The sequence below is a fragment of the Lagopus leucura genome, unplaced genomic scaffold (assembly GCF_019238085.1).
Source record: "Lagopus leucura isolate 7727_CA_CO unplaced genomic scaffold, USGS_WTPT01 Super-Scaffold_100014, whole genome shotgun sequence".
NCBI classification, from domain to species: Eukaryota; Metazoa; Chordata; class Aves; order Galliformes; family Phasianidae; genus Lagopus; species Lagopus leucura.
In genome coordinates this window covers 5,744,588-5,770,011 of record NW_024962268.1, presented here as the reverse complement: position 1 = coordinate 5,770,011, position 25,424 = coordinate 5,744,588, and the positions used below count along the sequence as shown (strand labels likewise).

Below are 25,424 nucleotides of genomic sequence, written 5' to 3'. Positions count from 1 at the left end.
TAAGCGTTTGTGACTAAAACAATTCTGGTGGAAATTTAGATTATTGTCTCCCTGCAACTACAAGGATAGAGAATCTAATTTAGAGAACTGTGGGAATTGTAATCATCATATCTGGATCTTCACTGCATTGAATAGTTTAAACTGACTGGTTCTTCATCTTTAAATATGGTAGTGGCTGCTCTACAGATGCATATGATGGAAAGTATACTTAAGGCACCAGAAGAACTCACTTTTTTACAAGCCAAAAATTCATGAAGGAACTGAAATAGGAGAAGAATACACAGTATTATAGGAGATTAAGAAACTTATGACAAATGAGCAACAGATAGCACCTAAAGAAAGATGAAAAAGAGAATGTAAAGGAAACAGCTGTGCAGGAGGTGTGAAGAAAGAAATGAGTGTGCTGGGAGTGGAAGGAAGAGGTGTGTGAAGACAGCAGGAAAGCATACTGGAGTTGAATAACTTGATCTTTATTTGAGTTTGGGATGGGCAACAGAAAGCAAGACTTAGTAGGAGGCAGGCACTAAGGGTGAGGTTTGTCTTGGATTTTGCCCAAGGTGTTTTTCCCCTGGTTTCATGATGAGGTAATGTTTTCTACCTGCCCCGTGCTCAGACTGTAGCAAGGGATTAAGGAAAACTTCCAGAATCTGTAAGAGAAACTCTCATGTCTAGAAAAAAACACTCCACAAAGCAAAATAGAAGTTGTTGCTTTTTTCTGTGACTTTGGTAGCAGTCTGAAGATTTAGTTGTAAAAACAATAAGGCAGAAATTGCTTTTTGTATTTGTATGCTTGTATGCTGATAATTGCATGTTGTGGGGACAAGTAAATCAGTTTAAAAACTACATTACTAGGTTCCATTTTTTACTTCTATTTTTTTGGGGGGGGGTCATTTCTCTTTCCAAATAAACAATGGTAATTATTAAAAAACAAAACAAAACATGTATTTATAAACTGGAGATGCTGTGTGCGTTGAATACTGTGAGGTTGATATCAAACAAAGCAGTTGTTTTCAGGGTTTGTCTTGAGGGACTTCGAGAAATGCAGTGGTTCTGTCCTGTGTGTTTTATGATAAGATTATGTATTTTTCCGAGCCTTGAAAGTAGTCCATCTGAGGTTTTCTTTCACTTTGCTGCCCTGATCACCTTGATCTTTCTAATCAAGCTTATGTGAAACTTTGTATCCAATAGCCTAGTGAAATTTTGGCTGTTGAGATGCATCTTATTCCCACATTACCAGGTAGTATATGTGTTTTTTTAATTTGTATTACCTACTGGTGACCTACCCATGATATTTATCAGTGCTGATGTCAGGGTACTGTACTGAACAAGTACAGATGATACATTTTGCATCTACCAATTGGGGAGAGCCACATCACTGAGCAAACCTCTGAGCAACCTTCTTGAGAAACCTATGACGTGTTTTAAAATCCCCCTGAACAGAGTCTGCAGTCAGATAATTATGACTCACACTTACAGAATAAACATTTGTCAAAATGGTTTATAATATTCTGTCATGGCTGGTTTTCATCTATAATCCTTTGCTGATGGAAACTTCCAAAATCTGAGCTTAATATCTGTTGTGGGTGGACTGTTTGTTTTGTTTGTTATCAATTTGTATGCTAATTTGTGTTGACTGAAGTCATCCTGATGAAACATTGAAACGTAACAAGGTCTCAATCCATTGTTATCTGAAAGGTTCATCAGCTACATTAGATTAGAAGCAAGTCTTTTATGAAATGCATATGCAATATTTTGGATATATTTACTTGTCAAAAATGTATTTTAAAATAGCTTTTAAATTTAGTGCTTTTTCTTTTTCCATCTCATTTGGACTTCTTCAGTGCGGTTTATTTGGTGAGACATAAAGAAACCAGACAAAGATTTGCCATGAAGAAGATAAATAAGCAGAATCTCATCCTTCGAAACCAGATCCAACAGGCCTTCGTCGAGCGTGATATCCTGACGTTTGCAGAAAACCCCTTTGTTGTCAGCATGTATTGTTCTTTTGAAACAAGACGTCATTTATGTATGGTCATGGAATACGTAGAAGGTAAAGTAGTCATTTTTAGAGGAAAGGAGTATTTTTTTAATAATACCAGGAAAGACACAAAACCTTGATGGTGCTTGCATTAAAAGGACCTTCTTTATTTGCTGTGTGTTCTGGCTATACAGATTTGGGATCAAAACTCAAGAGTAAGGTGGCTTTTCTCGCACTCATTATTCTCCTAGCAGTCAAGATGAGTTGCTGTGACTGTGTGGACTTCTTTTAAGTAGCAGCACAAACTTTATTGGTTTCCTGCTGAACTCTACCATCACTCTCTCCCAGCTTCATGGTTTTTTCAGTACAGCAGGTATTGTGATTGCCTGTTAAATTGGATCATCTGATTGGAAAAGAAACATTTATGACTACAATTTATGTTCCCTTCTGCAGCAAATACATCTAAAAATTTATACCACCATCTTCAACATTCATCCTGTTTTCACAGGTGGAGACTGTGCTACTTTGATGAAAAATATGGGCCCCTTACCTGTGGACATGGCAAGGATGTATTTTGCAGAGACTGTTCTGGCCTTGGAATACCTTCATAATTATGGAATTGTACACAGGGATTTGAAGCCAGATAAGTATGTATATAGAATATCACAGAAAGAGGACTTAAATTGATCAGTGTGAAAAGTTGATCCTGGTTGTTTTTTGTTTGTTTGTTTGTTTCCCATTATCTAGACATACAGAATCTCTATAAGTAATATTACAGCAAGTAATTATAGTGAAAAGTATGGATGTTGTATCTCCACTTATCACAGAATCAAAAAATATCCCAAGTTGAAAGGAACCCATAAAGATCCAACTCCCATTAAGTCCAACTTCTGACTCCACACAGCACCATGCAAAAATCAGACATGTAAACTGTGTAAACTGTACACAGACGTTTTGAACTCCAGCAGTGTGGGGCTGTGACACCGCCTTCTGGTGCACACCCTGTCCCCAGCCACCAGCTGCCCTCCCCTGGCACAGCTCCATGCCATTCCCTCAGGCCCTGTCGCTGTCACACAGAGCAGAGCTCAGCGCTGCCCTCCACTCCTGTGAGGAGCTGCAGCCGCCATCAGGCCTCCCCTCAGCTCCTCTGCTCTGTGCTGAGAACACCAAGGGGCCTCAGCCACGCCTCATACATCTTGCTTTCTAGAATCTTCGCCAATCTTTGCCGCCTTTGCGGTGCTACTTGGAATGCTAACAGCTTTGTGTCCTTTGTACATGGTGTGTCCAAATGGCGCTCAGTGCTGGAGGTGAGGCTGCAGGGACAGCTCCTCCCCTCACCTGCTGGCAGTGCAGGGCCTGCTGCACCCCAGGTTTTGGTTGGCCCTTAGAGCTGCCAGGACACACTACTGGCTTGTGTTCAATCTTCTCCTTGTTTTATATTAGAACAACAAGTTAATAACAGTTTTTAAAAAAAAAAAAAAAAAAAAAAGAGGAGTTGCATCAGTGAAAATATCTTCTTAGCATGATGCCTCAGGCCAGTGTGGTGGTATTAGTTACCAGCTATTTTAATATCTGGGTTTTTTCAAATGAATGACCCAGCCTACTACTGGTAGAAAAAGCCTGCCTCACTTTAAAAGTTGAATTTATTCTATTCTTATTCTTTCAGAATGATGACTATTTCATTTTCTTCAAACATCTGCCATTTAACTCTTGACACTTCATGATTCTGATTACATTCAATTGTATATGAAAGCTTTGTTTATGTCTGGTGTAACAGTAATAAACGTGTGACTGTGTCATTTATTCAACCTATTTTGTTCTGGCTAAATTACTTTTTAAGATGGGTTTAATTTTTTTCAGTGCTGCTGAAACATTTATCTGAGTGTAATAATAATGATAAGCATGTAATCTTCAATTATATCACAGTAACTTGAGATCACTTCAATTTTCAGTTTATTGGTAACATCCATGGGCCATATAAAGCTTACAGACTTCGGTCTATCAAAGGTGGGGCTAATGAGTTTGACTACCAATCTGTATGAGGGTCACATTGAGAAGGATGCCAGAGAATTCCTTGATAAACAAGTAAGATGCAGTTTTTTTTTCTTTCTTACATTGTTTAACGCAATGATGTTTTGCTAGCAGAATCTACTGCAGTAGTTTATAAGCTGTTGTTTCTGCATATGTGTTCTGATTGTATTTGTCAATTACTTTGACTAATGCCCAGCAGATTATGGTAGGCTCTTTTCTTTCTGCATTAGGACCTATTAATAAGATGAACAGCCTGACTGTGTGCAAGCGAGTCTGTGAGAGAGATAAATAGAAAACTGTTTTTAAAAGGAATTCAGAAGTCTCAACAGTGTGCTTGTGGAACTGATGATGCATGGTACTACCAGGGGTTCTAAATTCTTTGCTATGGCCCATTTCCCTTTAAGCGTGCCTCATTACCATTGCTTGCAATCTGTTCACAGTAAAATTTACTTAAGATAAAGCCGTCAAAACTTTCATGTAAAGCTAAAGATAGGTTTAAATTAAATAAAATATTTGCTCTGATCAACTTTCATAACATGTATCAAAAACAAACTGTCTTTTGCTTTACAGACATGCAAATGAGATTGATGCCTATATTGTAGATGGAGAATGCAGAAAACAAGTTATGCCAGCAGAATAGCCTAGGATGTACTGAATTTCATTCGTTTTTGTTTCTGTGTTATTCTATATTTCAAGAAAATATATTTCAAGATGTGATATAGCAAGTACTGTTAGACTTAATATACCATCATGCATATTTTCTTTCTTTCTTTCAGGTTTGTGGTACACCTGAATACATAGCTCCTGAAGTAATACTGAGACAAGGTTATGGAAAACCAGTGGACTGGTGGGCTATGGGTATTATTCTTTATGAATTTCTTGTTGGGTGTGTGCCATTCTTTGGAGATACACCAGAAGAGCTGTTTGGACAAGTAATCAGTGGTGAGGATCATCTTGTAGAACCAGATTTCTTTGTTTGCTGAAATGTCAAACATTTCCGTTTGTGTCAATAGTAAAGATACATACAATGTTACTTGATACACTGAGCTAGTTTTTAAGCTAGTTTTGCTCAAAAGAGACAATGTCATTATTGTAACATGTCATGTGCTATCAAAATAGCAAGAATAAATTTGCTGTAAAAGCTAAACTTACCATATATTCTTGCTAAGTACAGAAATGCAGTAATATAGGGTACAGTAGCTAAGCTACACTGTTTGAGAGAGACAAAACATGGGTACCGCAGCACAGCATTTTAGGTCTTCAGTAAAGAAATCCCAGAAAAGGAATGGTTAAATACATTTGCATAAATGGGAAAATGCCTCATGGCATGATGAAGAAATTAACAGAGATGTGATAAAGCCTTGAAACAAATGTCTCCCAAATAATAAATAATGAGAAAGAGAAGGAAACAAATTCAATTCACAGATTGTTAATGATTTCATTTGTGATTGTTTTAGTGTAATGTTATTCCTGTAACAGCTGTTCTTCTTTCATTTAAAATTCAATAACCTTTTAGATGTTAACCTGCAAGCTGACCCTAAGTGTTGTTATGAGGCTTGTGGCAAAACTGAATGATAATTAAACAGAATCATTTACTATCGTACCTGCTGTTTCCATAAATTTTCCAGATGCATAGATGTAGAAAGCCTCTATTTATGCCAAAAGTTTAACAGAACAGCACCTCTGTTACTGAATTTTTCCCAGTCTGTCTTATGGTCTTCTTAAAAGATCCACTAAGACCAAAACAAAACTAACCAAAACAAAACTAACTGAGCCTCTGGATCCTTTTTCTCCAAGAACACAGCAAATCCCCATTTATTCACAAGGAGATAGTTTGTCGTCACCGCGCTCTTCTCCGTCGGTGATGCTGAAAGCCAAGTATGTTTGCAGACTTCAATGAAAAGGATTTGGTTTTGATGTATTACCACATTCTAGCTGTTTATGGATATATAACCATGATGTTTTCCGATGTGATATGCTGAGGCCTGAGTGGCAAAGAGAATCAACTGTTTAATTAACACAGGCAACAGATGCTGACTTTGTTCTTGATGCATCATGTCTGCAGTATACAGTATGCTTTATTTTCCAAATCAGGTTTAGACTGCTATAGAAGCTGTGGGCAGGTGAACATGGAAGTAATCCGTGTTTTTACTGCATTTCCAAACACATGTGCATATGTTTGTATCATTAAGATCTTTGAATGGAGGTGAGGGAGTAGTCCAAATTTAATGACTAAATTTGATCTTTATATTTTGCACGTTACATGAATTTTACATTTTGTAAACTAAAATGTCATACGTTACAAACTAACTGATACTTAGGCAAATAACTTCATCCATGTGATTTGTCTAGAGATTATTTATAGAAGTGTATTTATGCAAACATGATCCATTCTTGCTACTCTACAACACTGTTGGTCAACATACTTTATTTTTTGATATTTTTCTTGTAGTTTTTTCCTTTTAAGTTTTGAATGTCCTCCTGTAATCACTCCTACTGTCAGTATCTGCAGATGAATTCTTTTCTTGAATAGATTTCTTTGCTATAATATATGGCCCCTTTGAATTCAACTGAAAAAGTCATGTTATGGAGTCCAAACTATAGCACAGCATTGTATTCTAGTCTCTGTTCATGAGGTCTGCATTTCTCATGATTCAGTTAAGGCCCCTCATTTTAGCTTCTTCCTTTTTGGTTGTAGTTTGCCTCTCCCTTCAAGTTTTATGAGAAAACTGGGAGGCTTCAGTGTAAAATAGATGCCTAATATGATAGGGTTTAATAATAATCCTCCAGAAACAGGTTACATTTCATGCCTGTTTATTTCAGTACCTTTCTTTATACTTCAAAATACAAAGTTTAAGCCTTCTGATAATTGTTTCTCAAATGATATCAATTTCAAATCAAAAATCTAAGTCATATGATTACAACAAAATCCTTAACATTCTTTTGTTTTCTGAGGTCCTAATACTCTGTTTCTCTGGTACTGAAATCTTTGTACCTCCTAAAAAACTACTGCAGGGTTTTGTGTAAACCTGTGATGTATTACATTTGTGAAGGCAACCTCACCTAAAATTCAGATAAAAATTATTGTGTAAGCTGTCACAAAGTTTGTGTTAATCTTTAAACTGATGCTATTTTCCAATATTTAATTTAAACTTAGGTTTGGAAAAATTTTTATTCAGTTTTACTTGAATGTTGCAAAGTTAATATTGTGATTTCAGGGTTTAGGTGCAACTTGCTAAGTAAAGCCTCTTTAATACAGAGGTGCAAGCGTTTTCGTGTGAACTGTGGGAGACCTGGAAAAAAGCTGCACTGACATAGTCTCCCAGAACAGATGATAATACCTCAACCTTTGCCATGGGTGTAATAACTTCAGTGTACCTAGTAGTGTTAGAGCAGGACTATGGATGTGATCTCTGACTGCTGAGTCAGGTCAGCTGTGTCTGTATTATCGGCAGTTTCCATGGAATAGAACTAAAATTTAAACCATAATGATATGGTGTTTACAGGGATGGCTGTGAGAAGGATGAATACAAGCATGATAGTGTTAATAATAGTTTTCCCTGTGGTTAAGCACTGTTTATAAAAATAAGTTTATGGGGTCTGTGTGAAGAGTATGAAAATCAGAAATAATTGGTATGCAGCAGAGCAACTTGATAAAGTTTCCTGAACTCTGACTAGCTTATGATGACAGCTTCACACAGTTCTTTTCTGAATGTTGGAATCAGACTTAAATAATAACAAGCTATTTTTTCTGTTAGATGAAATCATCTGGCCTGAAAAGGATGAAGCACCACCTCCGGATGCTCAGGATCTCATTACCCTGCTGCTCAGGCAGAATCCCTTGGAAAGACTGGGAACAGGTTAGGACAAACTAGTCCAAATATTGTTTCTGTGCTAGAAGTAACTTATGTTCTGCAGAGGTCACTACACTCTTATTCGTGGTTGTTTTTGTTTTTTTTGTCTGAGGAACATCTTTCAGGATGAGTAACATGACATGCAGTTATGACAAGAGGAAATTTATGGATTTAAATGAGTAATAATGCCTAAGCAAGATGATGACTGTTCATTTTGTGATGTTTAAATATGATTGTTATTTTACTTCTCTTTTACTTGAATAAGTAAAGCAAAGATGTGTCAGAGATGCAGTTAGCCATTAAGTGGGGTTTTTTCATGAACACAGTATTAAATAATTAGACATAGAACTAGAGAAGGAGAATCCATACACAACTGATGCTCTTTCTTCCAGAAGCATCTTCACCTGGCAAATTAGTTCCTTCAGACTTTTGGATGGGTGATGAATTAATTACTCAGAAATGACTGAAAAGTCCTACCATTACCATTCAGAACTAGAGCCTTGCATAAAAAATAACGAAATTAAAAGCATGAATGTTAAGAAAATAAACGGGTATCAGAGAGAACACAAATGGTCAGCTTATTCTGCTGTGGTCATTCAGTGCCAAACATGTTCCTTATCAGATGAATAATTTGACATTCTGTATTTGGTACAGTTAGCCTGTACTGGCTAATTAAAGCACTGTGACTTCATGTAATAGAGTTTATGCATTAGTGAGTTGATCACAGAATCACAGAATTGTAGGGGTTGGAAGGGACCTCCAGAGACCATCGAGTCCAACCCCCTGCCAAAGCAGGTTCCCTACAGCAGGTCACACAGGTAGGCATCCAGGCAGGTCTTGAACATCTCCAGAGAAGGAGACTCCACCACCTCCCTGGGCAGCCTGTTCCAGTGCTCCGTCACCTCACTGTAAAGAAGTTCTTGCGCACATTTGTGCAGAACTTCCTATGCTGCAGTTTCCAGCCGTTTCCCCTTGTCCTGTCTCCACTCACCACTGAAAAGAGTCTGGCCTCGCCATTCTGCCCCCCACACCTTAGATATTTATAAACCTGGATCAGATCCCCTGTTAGTCATCTTTTCTCAAGGCTAAATAGACCCAGTTCTCTCAGCCTTTCTTCATAGGAGAGATGCTCCAGGCCCTTCACCATCTTTGTGTGTCCATCTCCGCTGGACTCTTTCCAAGAGATCCCCGTCTTTTTTGTACTGGGGAGCCCAGAACTGGACGCAATGCTCCAGATGAGGCCTTACCAGGGCAGAGTAGAGGGGGAGGATCACCTCCCTCGACCTGCTGGCCACGCTCTGATGCAGCAGGATGTTTTGGGGAATTTGAATGAAAGACAGAAACAAAGAATATTGCATATTATTTTCAAAGTGTTAGTGTGTGTGGGAGCCCTAGTCACTGTCCACCATCCCACTCGCACAGGACTGAGTAAACAGAGCAGAAGAAGCTTTCCGTGTAAAAAGGCCTAAATATATAGTCCTACTTAGGCTAAATAATGTATATCATTTGTACACGTATAATGTGGACTCTAAGGAAACCAAGTGGCAGATCGAGTCATCATGACTACTGATAAAATTACTGTGAAAGCTAGGTCCCACATTCAGAGGATGATGCATATTTTTCGAGCTAAAATAAAAAGTGGTGGTAGTAATCAGCTCATAACTGATCTATTCATAGGAACTTGAATACAACCCAGGTTCCAAGTGCTGTTGACATGGTGTCAAACTACAGGTCTTCTTTTGGGAAGTGGTCAAGTGGCAGAAATGACTTGCTCCCTGAATGCATGGGATCTGTGAACAGTCTCCCCTGTAGCTTATGATTTGGAACAAATTATATCCAGTAGATTTGTTTTTCACTCTTGCTCAATGTTAAAATAAAGTGAGGGAGTTGTACTGTGCCCAAGGTGGTTTCTCCAGTTGCTTTCTGTTCATCCTACTGCAGAGGGCACCATCACTATAGTTAAAATGAAGAGCCAGGGATAATTCTGTTCCCTTGTTTCAAACGCATGCATAAACATATAGCACAAAATACCTTTCAGAGATTTTTGTTTCATTGCCAGGTTGCCTTTTCCTAGTCAGTTGTAGTGTTTATGCAAGACTGTCAACCTGTGAGAGGCTGAACTACAAGTAGCTTGCAAATTCTGTCTCCGTTTCGTATCGGATGAAGAAGTAAATTGGCAAGAATTAGGCTTAAGAGTTGCAGTGATCAGTGCAGCCACATGGAGCATCTGCTCTGTTTACCTAGGAACTGGCTTCTTTGGACTGTTTGTGGTCTCTCAAGAGCTGGCAGTCTGAAGAAAAAATCTTGCAGCCATTTCTTTGAAGCACAGAGGAGTGTTCAGAAGCCACAGTGCAGTTTTTTATTTGTCAGAAACAACTCACAGAAACAGGAGTCTGCAACAGAATGGGTCCCACAGGGGCAATGCAAAACAGCGTGTTTTATCCCAGGCTCCACCGTGCATTTCAGATGATTGTCCTATCTGTTTAATACATATTAGCTAGCTGCTTAACATTCCATTGAAATGGTAATTGTGCATTTTCTCAGGAGACCTTAGTAACATGGTCAATTTGAAAGACAGGTACTGTACTCTTTTGAAGAAGTAAAGTGATGGATTGATTTGAAGTGTCTGAAAACTAGTCAAGAACTATAAAATTTGCTGTAATATCCCATTGTTGCTTTAAGAAAGGTGATTACTCTATGGCTAGTTACTTATGACTAGATGTGATATTGATCTCTTTTGGGAAGATTTGGCTTTTATGAGTTTTTCCCAGCTGCAGCCCAACAAATCAATTAATCCAGCTTAGAAATCTTGAAATATTTGTAGATCATAAAGACCAATCCTAGAAGATTCATACTTTTTCTATGGCTTTGTCCTTACTTACCCTTGGCATATCAAGTTGGGTTGACTGTGCAGTAGTTTGTATGTCCAGCTTACAAAATTACTTCTGTGCTTGTTAATATCCCCACTCACCTCTCCAGGCAATTTCAGTATTTTATTGTTACGGTTTACTGTTATTTCAGTATTGTATTGTGTTCTAACAGATTCTGTTTTTAATTGGAAACTAATGCAGCTGTTCAACAGATTATAAAATCAAGGCAGTAATCCATAATAAGCTAAATTACAAAGTATTTTCTGTAGAGCTGTGTATCACTACCGTAAAACACCAAAAGGAATTCCTAATCAGCAGTGGTATTTACATTGAGCAACTATTAAGAATAATTCTCCCATACTTTCTAACTTGCAATTACTCGTGCATCTACATTTTACTTTCAGACTTTACTTTTTAGATGATGTGTGATTGATGCATTATTATTAGTCTATCTAGAAAAATAGAAATGTTGAAAGAAAAGGCAATACCACCACCACTGAACAAAGAAAACAGGGGTGCTGCTCTGACAGGTTTAGGTGACGCCAGTGAAAAGGAGTAGTAAAGGTTCCTGCCTGCAGGAAGGGATGACTGTCCTTTTCCATGCTAATTTACATTCTCTTGACCAGGAATTTAGTTGAAACAATGTCAGAGGATTTGGTGTCGTTTGCTCACTGTTTTTCTCTGGCTCCCCCAGGTGGTGCATATGAAGTAAAGCAACATCAGTTCTTCAGGAGCCTTGACTGGAACGGTCTGCTCAGACAAAAAGCAGAGTTTATTCCACAGTTGGAGTCTGAAGATGACACAAGTTATTTTGACAGTGGGTATTTGCTTGCATTAAAGAAAAATGCAATGAAAATCTTGTTAAAATAATCTTGCAATTTTGTATTTGTTTAGAGCTTACAAGAACCACTGGCAACTGTACAGTTTCAGTGGTGATGTGACAATGCAGAACAAATAAGAATATAATAAAGCTTTTGGCTCAATCCTCCTGAAAAATTCAGTTAATTTATTTTTCTTATTTGTAGCTCGTTCTGAGAAATACCACCACATGGAAACTGAGGAAGAAGATGATACAAATGATGAGGATTTCAATTTGGAGATAAGACAGTTTTCCTCATGTTCACACAGATTTTCAAAAGTAAGTAAAAATTGCTATAATGTTAATACATATTGTATGCATAAATATTTTGCTGCTTTTCTAGAGTTTGGAAATGTTAGAAATGGAAGAGGTGCATATAGCATTGTTTCTTGAAATTTTAACTGAAAATGATGGGTAAAGAAAATGGGTATCTTGCAGATGATGGTGTAAAAATTTAGTGGTAGCCTATACTAGCAGTGAGTTTAAATGACAATAAACTGCAATGAAAAGCAAGGTAGTATTTAGCTTGTCAGTTAAGGAAAGATGTGGATTTGAGCAAGTGATTTGAATGCCATGAAGACAAACTGGCTGTCTAAAAGGAGAGAGCTAATTACTGCTGTACAGGAATACAACAAGAAGAGTGAATGTGCTTAGGATCTTTTGTAGAGGAAAAACTGGCAGAGGGTATAATGGATTAAGAATCAGAATGCCTCATCAGCATGCTATTAGTCTTAAATAGCAGTCAACACTGATTTGGAAAAGCTTTTTATTAACGAGCAGTTTCTTGAACCTGTTTAGAAACTGTCTAAAAGTATTTTGAAAGTGTATGTTTATATCTTTTGTCTTTTCGGACTTATGCTTTAACTGGTGCATTTTATACTGGGTTTGCAGTATCAGATGTCTATTATATCTGTGATATAAGATGTATAGATGAGCAGAGGGAGGGGCTGTTGATATAATTATCCTTATTCTACATTAATTCCTTATTTTCACTTGATGGCACATTTCAAATTTAGATATTCAGATATTAACGTTGCAGCTATTCTGAGGACAACTTGGACAAGAAGGCTTACTTCTTTGGAGACAATTTAAAAAGAGGCAGTGGGCACAAACTGAAACTCTGAAAGTTCAGTATGAGCATTGCTTTACTGTGTGGCTGACAGAGCACTGGCACAGGTTCCCTAAAGAGGTTGTAGAGTCTCCTTGGAGATCAAAAGCCAGCTGGAAATAGCAGCCTGCTCTGGGCTGGAGCAAGGGCTGAACCAGGTGACCTCCAGAGATGCTTTTCAACCTCAATCATTATAGCATTCTGTGAACTTCTACCTTTTTCAAAGCTCTGTATCACAATGGTGATTTGTTGTGTTAACATCATTATGTCATGACATCTCTAGCTGCAACTCACAATATGTAGTATATTACAGCCAGCAGTATTTGTATGCTACTTGTCAGATAAGTAAACAGACTTCTGGTGGTCAGATTTTTTTCTAAATCCTTCAGCTAAGTCATTTATTTTTAACTTCTGCGTCAATTGAGATTCATTTTTGTACTTTCTTCACCTATCTAGTAGATACTATCAGTACCCAAGGGGTAGGTTTTTTCTTTTTTAACTTTATGATTTGGAGTGAAATCAATATTTGCACTGATAACCTGGAGACCTCAAGCCTATGGATTTTGTCTGTTGTCTTACGGAGACAATGAAATTGGAAGAAAGCTGTTGAATTTACGGTGAGAAGAGTTGCTAATCAAGACCCTCTCTGTAAGGAGCCAAAAAAGCAAAACAAGAAAATGTGTTAAGAATAGAACCTCTGTAGAAATTTTTAAAGGCTTGAGAATTGTGTAGTTTATGTTGTTTACCTGTATAAGAATTTGGAACATGTAGAGCACGACTTGAATAATTTTTTGTATCAAATGTGTCAGTGATGAGCCGCTTCTTTATGTCTTCTGTTGTTGTTGTCTGTAATAGGTGTTTAGTAGCATAGACCGAGTTTCTCAAACACAAGGTGATGAAAAGGAGGATGCAGGAGATAAAACAAAAAGTGTCACATTGCCTTCGGTGGAATCTTTAAGCTGGAGTTCAGAATATTCTGAAATGTAAGTAGAATAAAGTGGTCTGTGTCCTGCTTGTCAGGTATCAGGCTGCCTCATCTTGGTAACTGCATGAGAGTTTGCTTATTTTTGATGCAGACAACAAGTATCTACATCCATCTCCTCTGACACCGAGAGTAGCAGGCAACGACATAGTTCTGGTTTGTTGCCAAAACTGGCCATATCTGCCGAAGGAGAACAAGATGATTCTACCTGCTTAGCGGGAGCACAGGAAGAGCAGGAAAAGCCTGCATTAGTGAGTGAAGAAATAGTGCCAGACGAGCCTGAAGTAACAACTCCAGCAAGTACAATAAGCAGCTCCACACTGTCAGGTAATTCACGTTGTGTCTCTTAACTGCTGATGTTAGAAACAGTTGTGGATCTTTGCTTAGATCTATCATTCATGGATTTAGAAATCCTGTGTTTCAGTACCACTTTAAAATAAAAGATCCTAAAAGGGTTCTGTTTCAGGCTGAGTTTCATATCAGTAAAATCTCATAAAACATGAAATAGCATGAGCATTTTTTAGAAATGCCAGCAGTTGGCATTGTTTCACTAACTCTCCAGCGCTTCTAGCAAGTGAATAAAGTACTGATTTGTCCATAGATCCTTGGCAGAATCCTTTTCTTGAGAAGATGAGTCTTAGATAATATGAGAACTCAAAGGACTGTTTTTATTTCTTTTCTTGTCTGTGTTGGTGATTTTTGATTGATAACGCTAGAGTCTTTCCAGTTGATGTGTTTTCCAAGGCTGTGCTAACACTTCAGAGTGTTTTTAAGACTTTGCAGTGATATATATTTGTTTCAGAATTGGCAGTGTAGCCTTTGACTTGTGGAATCAGTTGTGTCATTTAAAATCCAGGAAGAAATGTAGTAATCCATTCTCTACTTAAATAATATATCTCCTTTATGCTTCCATTTCCCAGCACAAGCATTTGAGTGCACTGCTGAGGAATCCAGAGCCCTATTATCTTGCTGGTTTTGTACCTTCAGAGGAAAGTTTTATGTAACTGTTGGAAAATCTGGTACTTAATACAGATCTAGGCTTGTATCAATCTCATATTTGTCCCTGTGTTGGCTTGAATTACTTCATCTCCATATTTACCAGATGATGTGTAATTCAATGAGTTGACTTGCTAATCATTGTATTCTGTCTTCTTTCTATTCTCATACCCGTGATTTCCTCCATAATCTGCATTTTTTCTTCCCTCGACCACTAGTTCTGGGAATACATCCTCAAACCTGTTGAACTGTATAACCACCTCCATCTCTTTCCCTTGTCCAAAACCTTGTGTGTGCTCACTCCCTTCTCAGTGTCATGTTGATTAATCTAGCTGCTAGCTGAAGGTGTTAACACAAAACATCTCTTGCTCTTTTGTCAGTTACTAATTACACTTAAGAATAATTTCATTTATTTCCATATCTCATTAGCAATGGGATATTCTGTGACCTTAAATAAAAAATAGGAAATAGTTTTAATCAAAGTTAGGAGACTCTTGATGCTCATTTCATACAATTTTACTGGCAGAGGTCCATCATTGTTTTTTCAAATTCTATTTTCTTTCATTATGGGAGGTCATAGAATAATACCAGTAGGGTTGTAATACTGAGTCTTTAGTGCCTGGTATCTTCCCTTTTCTGAGAGTGATTAAAAAACAAAAAATCACTGAACAAATAAAAGCAAAAGATAATAATGAAAAGTAGGAGTACAGGTAGTGTTTTAATTACTTTGGAAAAGTTGTTAAGCTGTTAGCAACTTAGGGTTAGAACCTGTTTTTGGAACCTGTTGGAACCCTTTGCTTTAGAAGTCCATGTGAAAAATAAATGTTTATTGTATGTTTATGTGTGTTCAATGCATGTTAAAGTTCTTCAAGGCTGATGTTGCATGTTGAGCTACCAGACTTGCTTCTGCTTTTGTTTACATTCTGCTTCCGTCAGAAGCAGACAGTATTATTTCAGTTCATTCTGTTGAATTTGTGCATGTTTGAGAGAGTTGTTCAGATTTACAAATTGGCTTTTTGTGAATTTCTAGACGGAAGGAAAAAACTTGTCACAATTGCACTGTTTCCTTTCCCTGACCTTCAGTTTTGCCTCATTGTGTTTATCCCATTTTCTTTGTACAGTTGGCAGTTTTTCGGAGCACTTAGATCAGATGAACGGACGAAGCGAATGTGTGGATAGCACAGATAACTCCTCAAAGCCTCCCACTGAAGTTGCATTTCAGATGGCTCGTCAGAGATTAGAAAGTACAGAGAAAAAGAAGATCTCTGGAAAAGTTACAAAGTCCCTTTCTGCAAGTGCTTTGTCCCTCATGATCCCAGGAGGTAAAGCTAACTGTCCTTTGATGTAATTTGTGCATAGTGCATGGTTTCTGATGTAAATCCAAGATTTTGGTGAGTCCGGAATGGGTTTTTTGTCACATTTTTATTTCTGTAATTTATATGTGACTAAAGATCCAGTCTGGTCTTCAATTTAGAGTAGTCAAATCACAGCTGAGGGATTTGCTCTGACGACAGACTGTCACGTAGTGTTAACTACAGTGCTGCGCAGAAAGGATACAGGCTTCACTCTACTTCATCCTCTAGTATGACTGTAGCTTAAGTCCTAAGCAGCTCACTTGTACAGCATCATGAATAGGTGCTATTCTGTTACAACACCCTAATTCTTTCGTCTCTTCAACAGAAAGATGATGAGCCAGAGTGAAGTCTGAAGTGAAAATAGCTTGAAAGTTAAACTCTCTTCTGTACTACATTGGCTTATATGTAGTAAACCAAATGTGAAGCCAGAAATACTGCTTTGAAGTGGCGAAAGTATAGGAGTAGTACTGGGTGTTTCTAGATGCGGCACTGGCATTTTATGCCATAGTAATTCAGAATAAAAGTCCAAATTGCCGCAACTGAGCAAAAAGGACTTGCATCTTAACTCTGCTGCCTTCTGTGAGTATCTAGCCTTTTGGCTTGTCTGAGCCACATTGAGTGAAGAGGAATTAGCTTGGGCCATACATAAAGTTTATCTAATATAGTTAATATATGTAAGTAACAAAACTTTGGCTTCTTTGTTTGTTGTTAAAAAATTTACAAAGTGGGAAACACTCTGAGCTTATTCTTTGTGTAGACTGTTTCTTCCAAGCAATCACTCTGTCTGTAAGTCAGAGATGTTATTTGATGTACCCCTGTAGCACTCAGTACCAATTTTTTCTCTTGCTAGTAAAAGGCCTACAAGGCACATTAATTATTCAGACTGGCCATCAGAAAAGCGTGATGCACATGTAGATAATACACACGGCCAAGCATGTTATTTATCAGTTTTGTATTCTAGTGATTCATTTCACAGGTTTCTATATTTCTATAGGTTGAGAGCTGCTAAGTTCAGGGATGATGTAGTCTGAGTTACCATGTTTGTTAAAATGGGGGATTCTCTGAGTTTAATCTCAACATTCTATGAAATCTAAACTTAGCTTTGTCTACACATGGGAATGTTGTCATTACGTTTATATCAACCAAAATCTCATACGATAGCTCTGGCTATTACTAACAAAAATCCCACCTTATTCATGTTCATGAGTAATATTAAGTATAGAAAGGGATGCCCATTGTTACTGAGCTGTAAGACCTATGGCTGAGAGTCAAAGGACTTGTCCTGCATTTCAGACAGAAGAAGATGGGGTAATCTGAGAATGCTTCCGAGTCAGAGGGTGACATTAAAAGCTCTCTGTGGGTTAGATTGCTACATGGGATTTCAATGATAACCCATGTGATACATGGTTACATATCTGTAGGACCCTCTGGTGGCTCACATCCAGGAGTCGGACTGCGGTAGTTGTTTGACAAAGTGTTATCTCTCTTCACATGACATTACTTGGCACAACAGCCAGCTGGAATATTTCTGGCTTGCATTCCTTTCAACAGCTGTCACCCTGTTGTAATCATTAAAGTACTTTTCTTATTCTCCCACAATTGTGTTTACATTTGCACAAGTGTGAGCTCAGGGTGCTTTCAAAACAGTAAAACAAATAGTTTTTAGAAATTGAAGTTTGGTACAAGCATTCTGAGTTACTGTCCACGTACAACAAGATACTGTGTTTTTAGGTATGTGACTGAATCCAAAAGATAAGTGAATGCTTTCTTACCACTGCTGGTTTACCACTCAGTGCCTGGTTTTGGGTATATTCACAACAACATATGTGTATTTTCTAATTAAAAGGACAAAGTTTACATTTATCGAGTTATTCCTGAGAAATAGGGATTTTATTGTGGGAAGAGAAATTTATTTCTCATATCGGGTTGTTTGTCAGGCTTCTGATTTACTGAGATTCATGCTTAGTGCAAAGGAGAAGGGTTTTAAGCCAAGACAGTGAAATATTTTGGCAGAATAATGCCTTTAAGCAGATTGTCAGATTTGTGTCTGTGTTTGTGTGCATTCACAGTAAGAGGTGTTTTTTTTCTTCCAGATGTGTTTGGTGTTTCTCCTTTGGGAAGTCCAATGTCTCCTCATTCGCTATCATCTGATCCTTCGTCCTCTCGAGATTCCTCTCCTAGTCGTGATTCTTCAGTTGCTACTGCAAGTCCTCATCAGCCAATTGTAATTCACAGTTCAGGAAAAAAATACGGCTTCACCATCCGAGCAATCAGGGTTTATGTGGGAGACAGTGATATTTACACTGTGCACCATATTGTTTGGGTAAGATAATAATTTTATTTCCATAAATCCAGAGGAAACTAATGATATATTTACTTTCGATATTTTGTACACAGGGTATCTGTTGACAGCTACTCTGGAAATGTAGTGTAGTATAAGTGGTAATGTGCTGAGTAGTAGTTTGAGAAGAAAATTTGTGACTGCACAATGCCAGTGCTGGCTGTAGCAACCCAAACCAATATAATACACATCTTTGACAGAAGTAGTACCTACTTATCATCACAGAAGTACAGAATGATTTATGTTGGAAGGGGCATCAAAGGCCATATCATCAAGGGACATATCATCCACCTCTAACCCCCATGCTGTGGACAGGGTCACCTCCCACTAGACCTGGTTGCTCAGGGTCCCATCCAACTTGCCCTTAAACGTCTCTAGGGATGGGGCATCCTCAGCTCTGGGCAACCTGTTCCAATGCCTCTCTGAGTAAAGCATATCCTCCTAACATCCAATCTAAACTCTCTTCTTTTTGTTTAAAAATGTTCCCACTTGTCCTGTCACTATCATACCATGTAAAAAGTTGATCTCCTTCCTGCTTATAGGCTCCCTTTAAGAACTGGAAATCAGCAGTGAGATCTCCATGCAGTCTTTTCTTGTCCGTACTGAATAAGCCTAGCTCCCTCAGCCTTTCTTCAGAGGAGAGGTGCTCCAGCCCCCTGACTAGCTTCATTTACTCCTATGGACCCACTCCAGCAGGTCTACATCTCCCTTGCTGGGGCCCCCAGACCTCATGCTGACCTTCTACGTTGGTCAGTTTTACTTCTAGCAAATTTGGCATTTGTAAACAGGTTACAGTGGTTTATAAAAGACTAAAGAGTTGATGCAGCCTTTCTTTGGCAGCAGAATCTGCAAAACTAGAAGATTGTAAACTGTTGAAATACTAATGGAGTTTATTGAACTGCTTCAGTTAGGAGATTCATAAAAGCCAGATTAGTTAGATATTTTACTACTCACAAGTAGGATATTTTCAACTACTGACTTTTTTTTCTGTAGAAATTTGCAAATCATTTTGAATGGTGAAAACCTTTGAGGATCTATTGTACAGAAAAAACACTAACAGAATATATGTGTATATATATATTTATAATTGAATTTGATTGCGTATGATGTTTATATATTATACGTCACATATAGGTATATATTATATATGTAATATATATGTATATACTATACATTTTACATATCTTTGTGTATGTAAACAGTAATCTAACATATTCCAACTACCTTAAAATAATTTTGAAAAATTCCTTACAGGTATGTAAGAAGCTTGGGAGTTTTGAATGAGATTCTAAGTATCCATTGTATGCTTTGAAATAGCAATGCTACTGATGAAGTAGAGTATCATTCATGTTTTATTCATGTTTTTTACCTCTCAGACCTATTAGTTCATCAAGAACATTGAATGCAGAGAGTGTGTATATGTGATAACAAATCCAAAAATTGGAGTTCTCATGTCTGATAGGGTGTCAAATCAGTGAAAGGAAGGGAAGAAAAATAATTTTGCATTGCAGTAAAAGTGAAACTTGGCATTTTTCAGAAGATTACAGATATTCATTTATTCTTTCATATTTATGTATTCAGCCACTGCTGAGGCTCTGTAGCCTCAGTATTGACGACATGACCTAAAATTCTTGAAAAGCTAATTTTAGAATGTAATAAATTATTTAAGCCACCTTCAAAATTATTTGCAATTCAGTTTGTTTTGGTGCTTTACCAGCTTTGTCCTGCACTGTTCCCTCCAGTGGGTTAGGCTGATGAATTCGATCCAAATACCAAGAGTCCATGGCTACGTGGTGGAGTTAAAACTTTGTATTGTGATTAGAATACTGTATGTGAGCACTGCTTTTATTACACAAGTATTTATCACTGTCAGATGTTAAAATCTGGATCTGAAATTTTGTGTTGGGCACGCTTTTATGATGCCCTGCTAAACAGAATTAAATGGCGACACAGCATTTCAGTGAGCTTTGAAACAATTCTAGCCCTGTGCTCAAAGATGAAGCCACAATTGATGATGAAATAGTTTGCCTGTACTTTTTGTTTTCCTTCATTGAACCTGGTATCTGTAAGTTTTCTTTGTTGGGTTAAAAAGCCAGCTGTTATTTATATTATTATAATAATAATGAATATTATATATTTATAAGCAAGAGCGATGAAAAAAAAGCTACTATTGAAAGTCTGGGAATTAGTTAACAAGAGTTTGTTTATTATTTTCATTTGTGATTTCTAGAATGTGGAAGAAGGAGGCGCAGCATATCAAGCTGGTTTGAAAGCTGGGGACCTAATTACTCATATCAATGGAGAGCCAGTGCATGGTCTTGTTCATACGGAAGTCATTGAGTTGTTGTTAAAGGTAACTCCTAGACATGTGGGATACAAAATCCATTGCTCTTTTTCACGTAGGATCGTGGGGCTACGTTTTCTTTCTTCAGAGAGAAACATACTTCATAAAATTCTGATCCCGCAGTTGGCTTTTCATGAATAGCCTCTGCAGTGTCTCTCTTACAGAGTTTTTAGAGGCCTGTTCCGTTAGAAAATTTAGTTATGTTTTATTCTTAAACACAAAAGATTTTAACTATTCACTGTAGCTCATTATGCTGCAGATTTTTTTGTGATCTTTGTAGCAGAGACTGAAGAAATTCAGAATTATTTTACATAGCAGTATATTAACTTCTTGTATTAGTAACAAATTTAATGGTGCTCCGTGCAGTTTCGTTTGTAAAAGTGAGTTATAAAATTAGTTAGAAGACTAGAAGGCAATGAAATAGAAGGAAATAAAAAGAGCTGGAGAAAGATGCAAATTAACTTAAGCTTAAATCTTTTTTTTTTTTTAATGTCTTGAAACAAAGAGGAACTTCCACATTTTACAGTTCTGCAAGAAACCTGTGAGATAAAATTTTGCAATGTATGGCAGTTGGGTCAAACTGCATAAAAACTGCAGAAAAGCAGAAACGCAACAAGCTTGCACACACAGTGCAGAAGAATATACTTCATATGAATGTACTTAAAATATGAAATTGTTGCTATCCAAATGTGATACCATACATTAATTTATTAAAATTCATATGAGCATTAGAAGTGTGTTGCAGTACTATGCCATACTAAGAGGGAGGATTGGATTTTTAAAAACAAATATGCTTATTTCCACTTGTATTTTTTTACTGAACGGCTGTCATCTCTCTGTTCATGTAAGCAACCCTAAAAATCTTAATTTAGTTATATGTTCCTTTTTTTGAATAAAGTAAAAGTACTGATCAGGACCCATAGTGAAATTTTTCTCCTCTGTTTTGTCATTTCTAATATCCTGAGATGTGACTGGCTAGTGAACAGAGCACTGTGCAGTGACAGCTGTTCTTGGTGGGGAAAAAAGATGTTTCTATAGAAACTTTGAAGATTGCAGTGTTATCCTTGGTCTGTCTAACTACAATCACTGGAATTTCCCATTGTCTTGAAGCTTGTTCTTGTAATGGAGGAAGTTCAGAAAATTTGACAGCATTTTGAGAAATTTCCAGTCATTGTTTATCAGATATAAATCAGCTGTGCAACTTCTGCATATTGTTCCCCTCACTGCCAGCTCGTAAGCTGATGCTGCTTTGAAGCATCTAGGTTTTAAGTGTAACTTCAAATTAAAGCTCAGTGATCTTGTATTGCTCAACCTAAAGGCTCTGTGTATTTTGGCAGAGTGGCAACAAAGTGTTGATTATGACAACACCTTTTGAAAACACTTCCATCAAGACAGGACCTGCCAGGAGAAACAGCTGCAGGAGCCGAATGGTCAGGCGCAGTAAGAAAACCAAGAAGAAAGAGAGTTTAGAGAGGTGTGCAGTCCTTTTGGTTCATTACAAAAGCGTGTTCTTGTGTCTATGTATACATAAGAATTTGTTGAAAAATGAAGCTAATACAGTTGTCTCTTATGCCTTTTACACCTCTTTTTACCTTCTTCTATGAGATTCTGTGGTCATAATTTTATAGCACTAAGTTTATATGCTTTTTCTACTTTGTGCTAATTTTATGTGTGTTCTGCAAATACATTGCTAGTACTGTATAAATAGTCCTTCAGTTTTGGTGGGCTCTTAAATTAAGAAAACAAAAATCTAAACTTATAAAGAACTAATTGTTCATCTGGAATGCTGAGAATAAATTTTAGTACAGTTAGATCGAACTAAAATATCTATCTTAGCTATTAGCAGTCATGATATTTTCAGAACGTCATGCTTTGCACTGTAGTTTGTATTCATGCAAACAAGGATATAATGTTTCCTTTTTTGAGGATAGTGGTAGATTGAACTTCATCCACAGAGCTTTGCCTGTGGTAATAGTGTTCTTTGTGCATTTTACATTTTTATTAATGCTTTGCTCTTCCCACACTAGGAGGAGGTCTCTCTTTAAAAAGTTGGCCAAGCAGCCCTCTCCTCTTCTTCACACCAGCAGAAGTTTCTCCTGCCTGAACCGATCACTTTCATCAGGAGAGAGCTTACCTGGATCTCCAACTCACAGCTTGTCTCCAAGGTCACCTACCCCAAGCTACCGTTCCACTCCTGATTTTCCATCTGGTGAGTGTGAAAGAACAGAGGATTGAGTGACTTGAAATTGAAGTGTATTCTGGTTCTTGTGAGGCCCCCAAATCTGTTATGCTTTGCTGAGAGCAGTAAGTTTAGACAAACAATCACCGAACAGCTGGTTTCTATCTAAACAAGAGAAAAGGTTTCTACTGCGAAACCAAAGGTGTTCGTATAATACAAAAGTACCTAAAATGAAAATGTCTGTGAGGTTTGTCTGAGAGAAGATTTAAGTCCAGTGGCTTCAAGTTCTGTAATAACCAATCCAGCTTTGAGTTAAAAGTAAAATCTTGTCTAGGAGAGGCTGGTAAAAGAATGTTGGTAAAAGAATGGAACTAGCATGGACTCTTATGTGAATGCGAATGCAACTTGTTGAAAAGATGAACTGGGTGCTGAAATATGGAAAAAAAGAGGCCTCATCTGCCTCTTTTTCATATCATGATTTCAGTGTCTACTGAAAACAGAAACACTGTTGTACAATCTCTTGCAGAAGGTAAATTATTTGGAACACCCTGATCATTGCTTTGAAGTGCCAGAAAGCATTTATCTGTTCTTCTTGAATAGATGTAGGCAAGAACTTGAAGTAAAGGAAACAGAGGGGAGGAAGGAGAAACACCAACATCCTGAAATAATGAGGTTTTTGAAGTTCAGTGACTCACTGTCTACCAAATCTTGGAACACTGTAGAAACAGACATCACATATTCTTTTAGAATCAGTGCACACACTGCTTATTTCTTTGCTGTTGGTCAGTATTCAGTTAATCTTGCTAATCTTATGTTTATTTTGTTTGCTTGTTCTTTTTGTAGGTACTAATTCTTCCCAGAGTAGCTCCCCTAGTTCAAGTGCTCCCAATTCTCCAGCTGGGTCAGGACACATAAGACCCAGCACTCTTCATGGCTTGGCCCCAAAGCTTAGCGGGCAAAGATACAGATCTGGAAGACGCAAATCAGCTGGCAGCATTCCTCTATCTCCTCTGGCAAGAACACCTTCCCCAACACCACAGCCCACATCACCTCAGAGATCTCCATCACCATTGCTAGGGCATTCAATTGGGAATACAAAAATAGCTCAGTCTTTTCCTAGCAAGATGCACTCCCCTCCAACTATTGTAAGACATATTGTTAGGCCAAAAAGTGCAGAACCACCACGATCTCCTCTCTTAAAGAGAGTCCAGTCAGAAGAGAAACTTGCACCCTCTTATGCTAGTGATAAGAAACACTTGTGTTCACGAAAACATAGTCTTGAAGTGACTCAGGAAGAAGTGAATAGAGAATTGTCCCAGAGGGAAGTAACTCTTCAGAGCTTGGAGGAGAATGTATGTGATGTGCCATCACTCACACGAGTCAGACCTGCAGAGCAAGGCTGCTTGAAGCGTCCCATCTCCCGAAAACTAGGTAGGCAAGAATCCATTGATGAATTAGACAGAGAAAAGCTGAAGGTGAAGATAGTTATGAAAAAACAAGATTTTGCTGAAAAAGTGAATGCTGCTATACATGAACCTAGCACTGAACCAGAAAATCCCAATACCATAAGATTGGAAGAAAGGGACAAAAAAGCATTCCAAAAGGTATTAGAAAGATCAAATCCATTTGAAACAAAAATTGTTGCTTTAGAGACCCAACCAGCTGGAGGCATACTCAAAGACACTCTTCAAAAGAATGCAAACTTGAGATCAAACGACTGTAGTGCTTTAGATACACAGATGCTGTGTCATGGGTCTCCACTTAATGAAGTCAGTCATATTTCTTATGAGTTCAAAAGGATTTCCCCTCCATGTACACTGCAAGATATGCCACCTCAATCCTCTGACAGGATGCTAAATGGAAAGGGAGAAAACACAGATAAAAATGTTCCAACAAAAGAATTTGTCAAATATGAAAGATTAGATGGTAAACTTGCAAATATTGATTATCTTAGAAAGAAAATGTCTTTTGAAGAAAAAGATGAGAGTGTCTGCCCAGTGCTAAAACCCAAACTGACATCGAATGTTCATGAAAGCCTTCAACTTAATGCAGTCAGGCCCATAAGCATTCAGCAGGATTCCACTACAGTTGCTGAAGGTAGAGCATTCATTAGCAGTGCACATGCTTCTCAGATGAGCTCAGTTTCTTTTGTTCCCCTGAAAACATTGAACAGTCGAACAGAAACAAGTATGGAAAAATCATCTGTGATTTCTGCTGAGTCACCAGTCAGGAAAAGTCCATCAGAATATAAACTTGACGGGAGGTCTGTTTCCTGTTTGAAGCCAATAGAAGGCACACTAGACATTGCTTTGCTTTCTGGACCACAGGCTTCGAAGACTGAGTTACCTTTATGTGTACTGCCAGAAGGACAGAGCACCAGCAGTGATATGGGATCTCCTAAACCTTCAGTGCCACAGGGGAGTGGTGGAAAGTCAGAACTGGCCTGTCAGAAAGAGCATCTGTTAAGCCATTCAAAATCTAGCAAAGTTAACCTGCCAGAGGCTCAGGTTCTGCAAACAAGCAAAGT

The 25,424-nt window shown here is 37.8% G+C and overlaps 1 protein-coding gene across 7 annotated transcripts in view; it reads left to right on the top strand.

The window, feature by feature from the left end:
• MAST4 (microtubule associated serine/threonine kinase family member 4) overlaps positions 1-25,424 on the top strand; it is a 193,308-nt gene that overhangs the window by 163,146 nt on the left and 4,738 nt on the right. For all 7 annotated transcript variants that reach the window (XM_042875163.1, XM_042875166.1, XM_042875165.1 and 4 more), the window contains 15 exons: positions 1,842-2,050; positions 2,487-2,625; positions 3,931-4,063; positions 4,786-4,951; positions 7,768-7,869; positions 11,428-11,550; positions 11,759-11,871; positions 13,556-13,683; positions 13,777-14,009; positions 15,800-16,000; positions 18,127-18,356; positions 20,605-20,727; positions 22,056-22,192; positions 22,746-22,927; positions 23,741-25,404. In XM_042875163.1, coding sequence (XP_042731097.1) covers positions 1,842-2,050; positions 2,487-2,625; positions 3,931-4,063; positions 4,786-4,951; positions 7,768-7,869; positions 11,428-11,550; positions 11,759-11,871; positions 13,556-13,683; positions 13,777-14,009; positions 15,800-16,000; positions 18,127-18,356; positions 20,605-20,727; positions 22,056-22,192; positions 22,746-22,927; positions 23,741-25,404 — 3,883 coding nt within the window. The remainder of the gene's footprint in view (positions 1-1,841; positions 2,051-2,486; positions 2,626-3,930; positions 4,064-4,785; positions 4,952-7,767; positions 7,870-11,427; positions 11,551-11,758; positions 11,872-13,555; positions 13,684-13,776; positions 14,010-15,799; positions 16,001-18,126; positions 18,357-20,604; positions 20,728-22,055; positions 22,193-22,745; positions 22,928-23,740; positions 25,405-25,424) is intronic.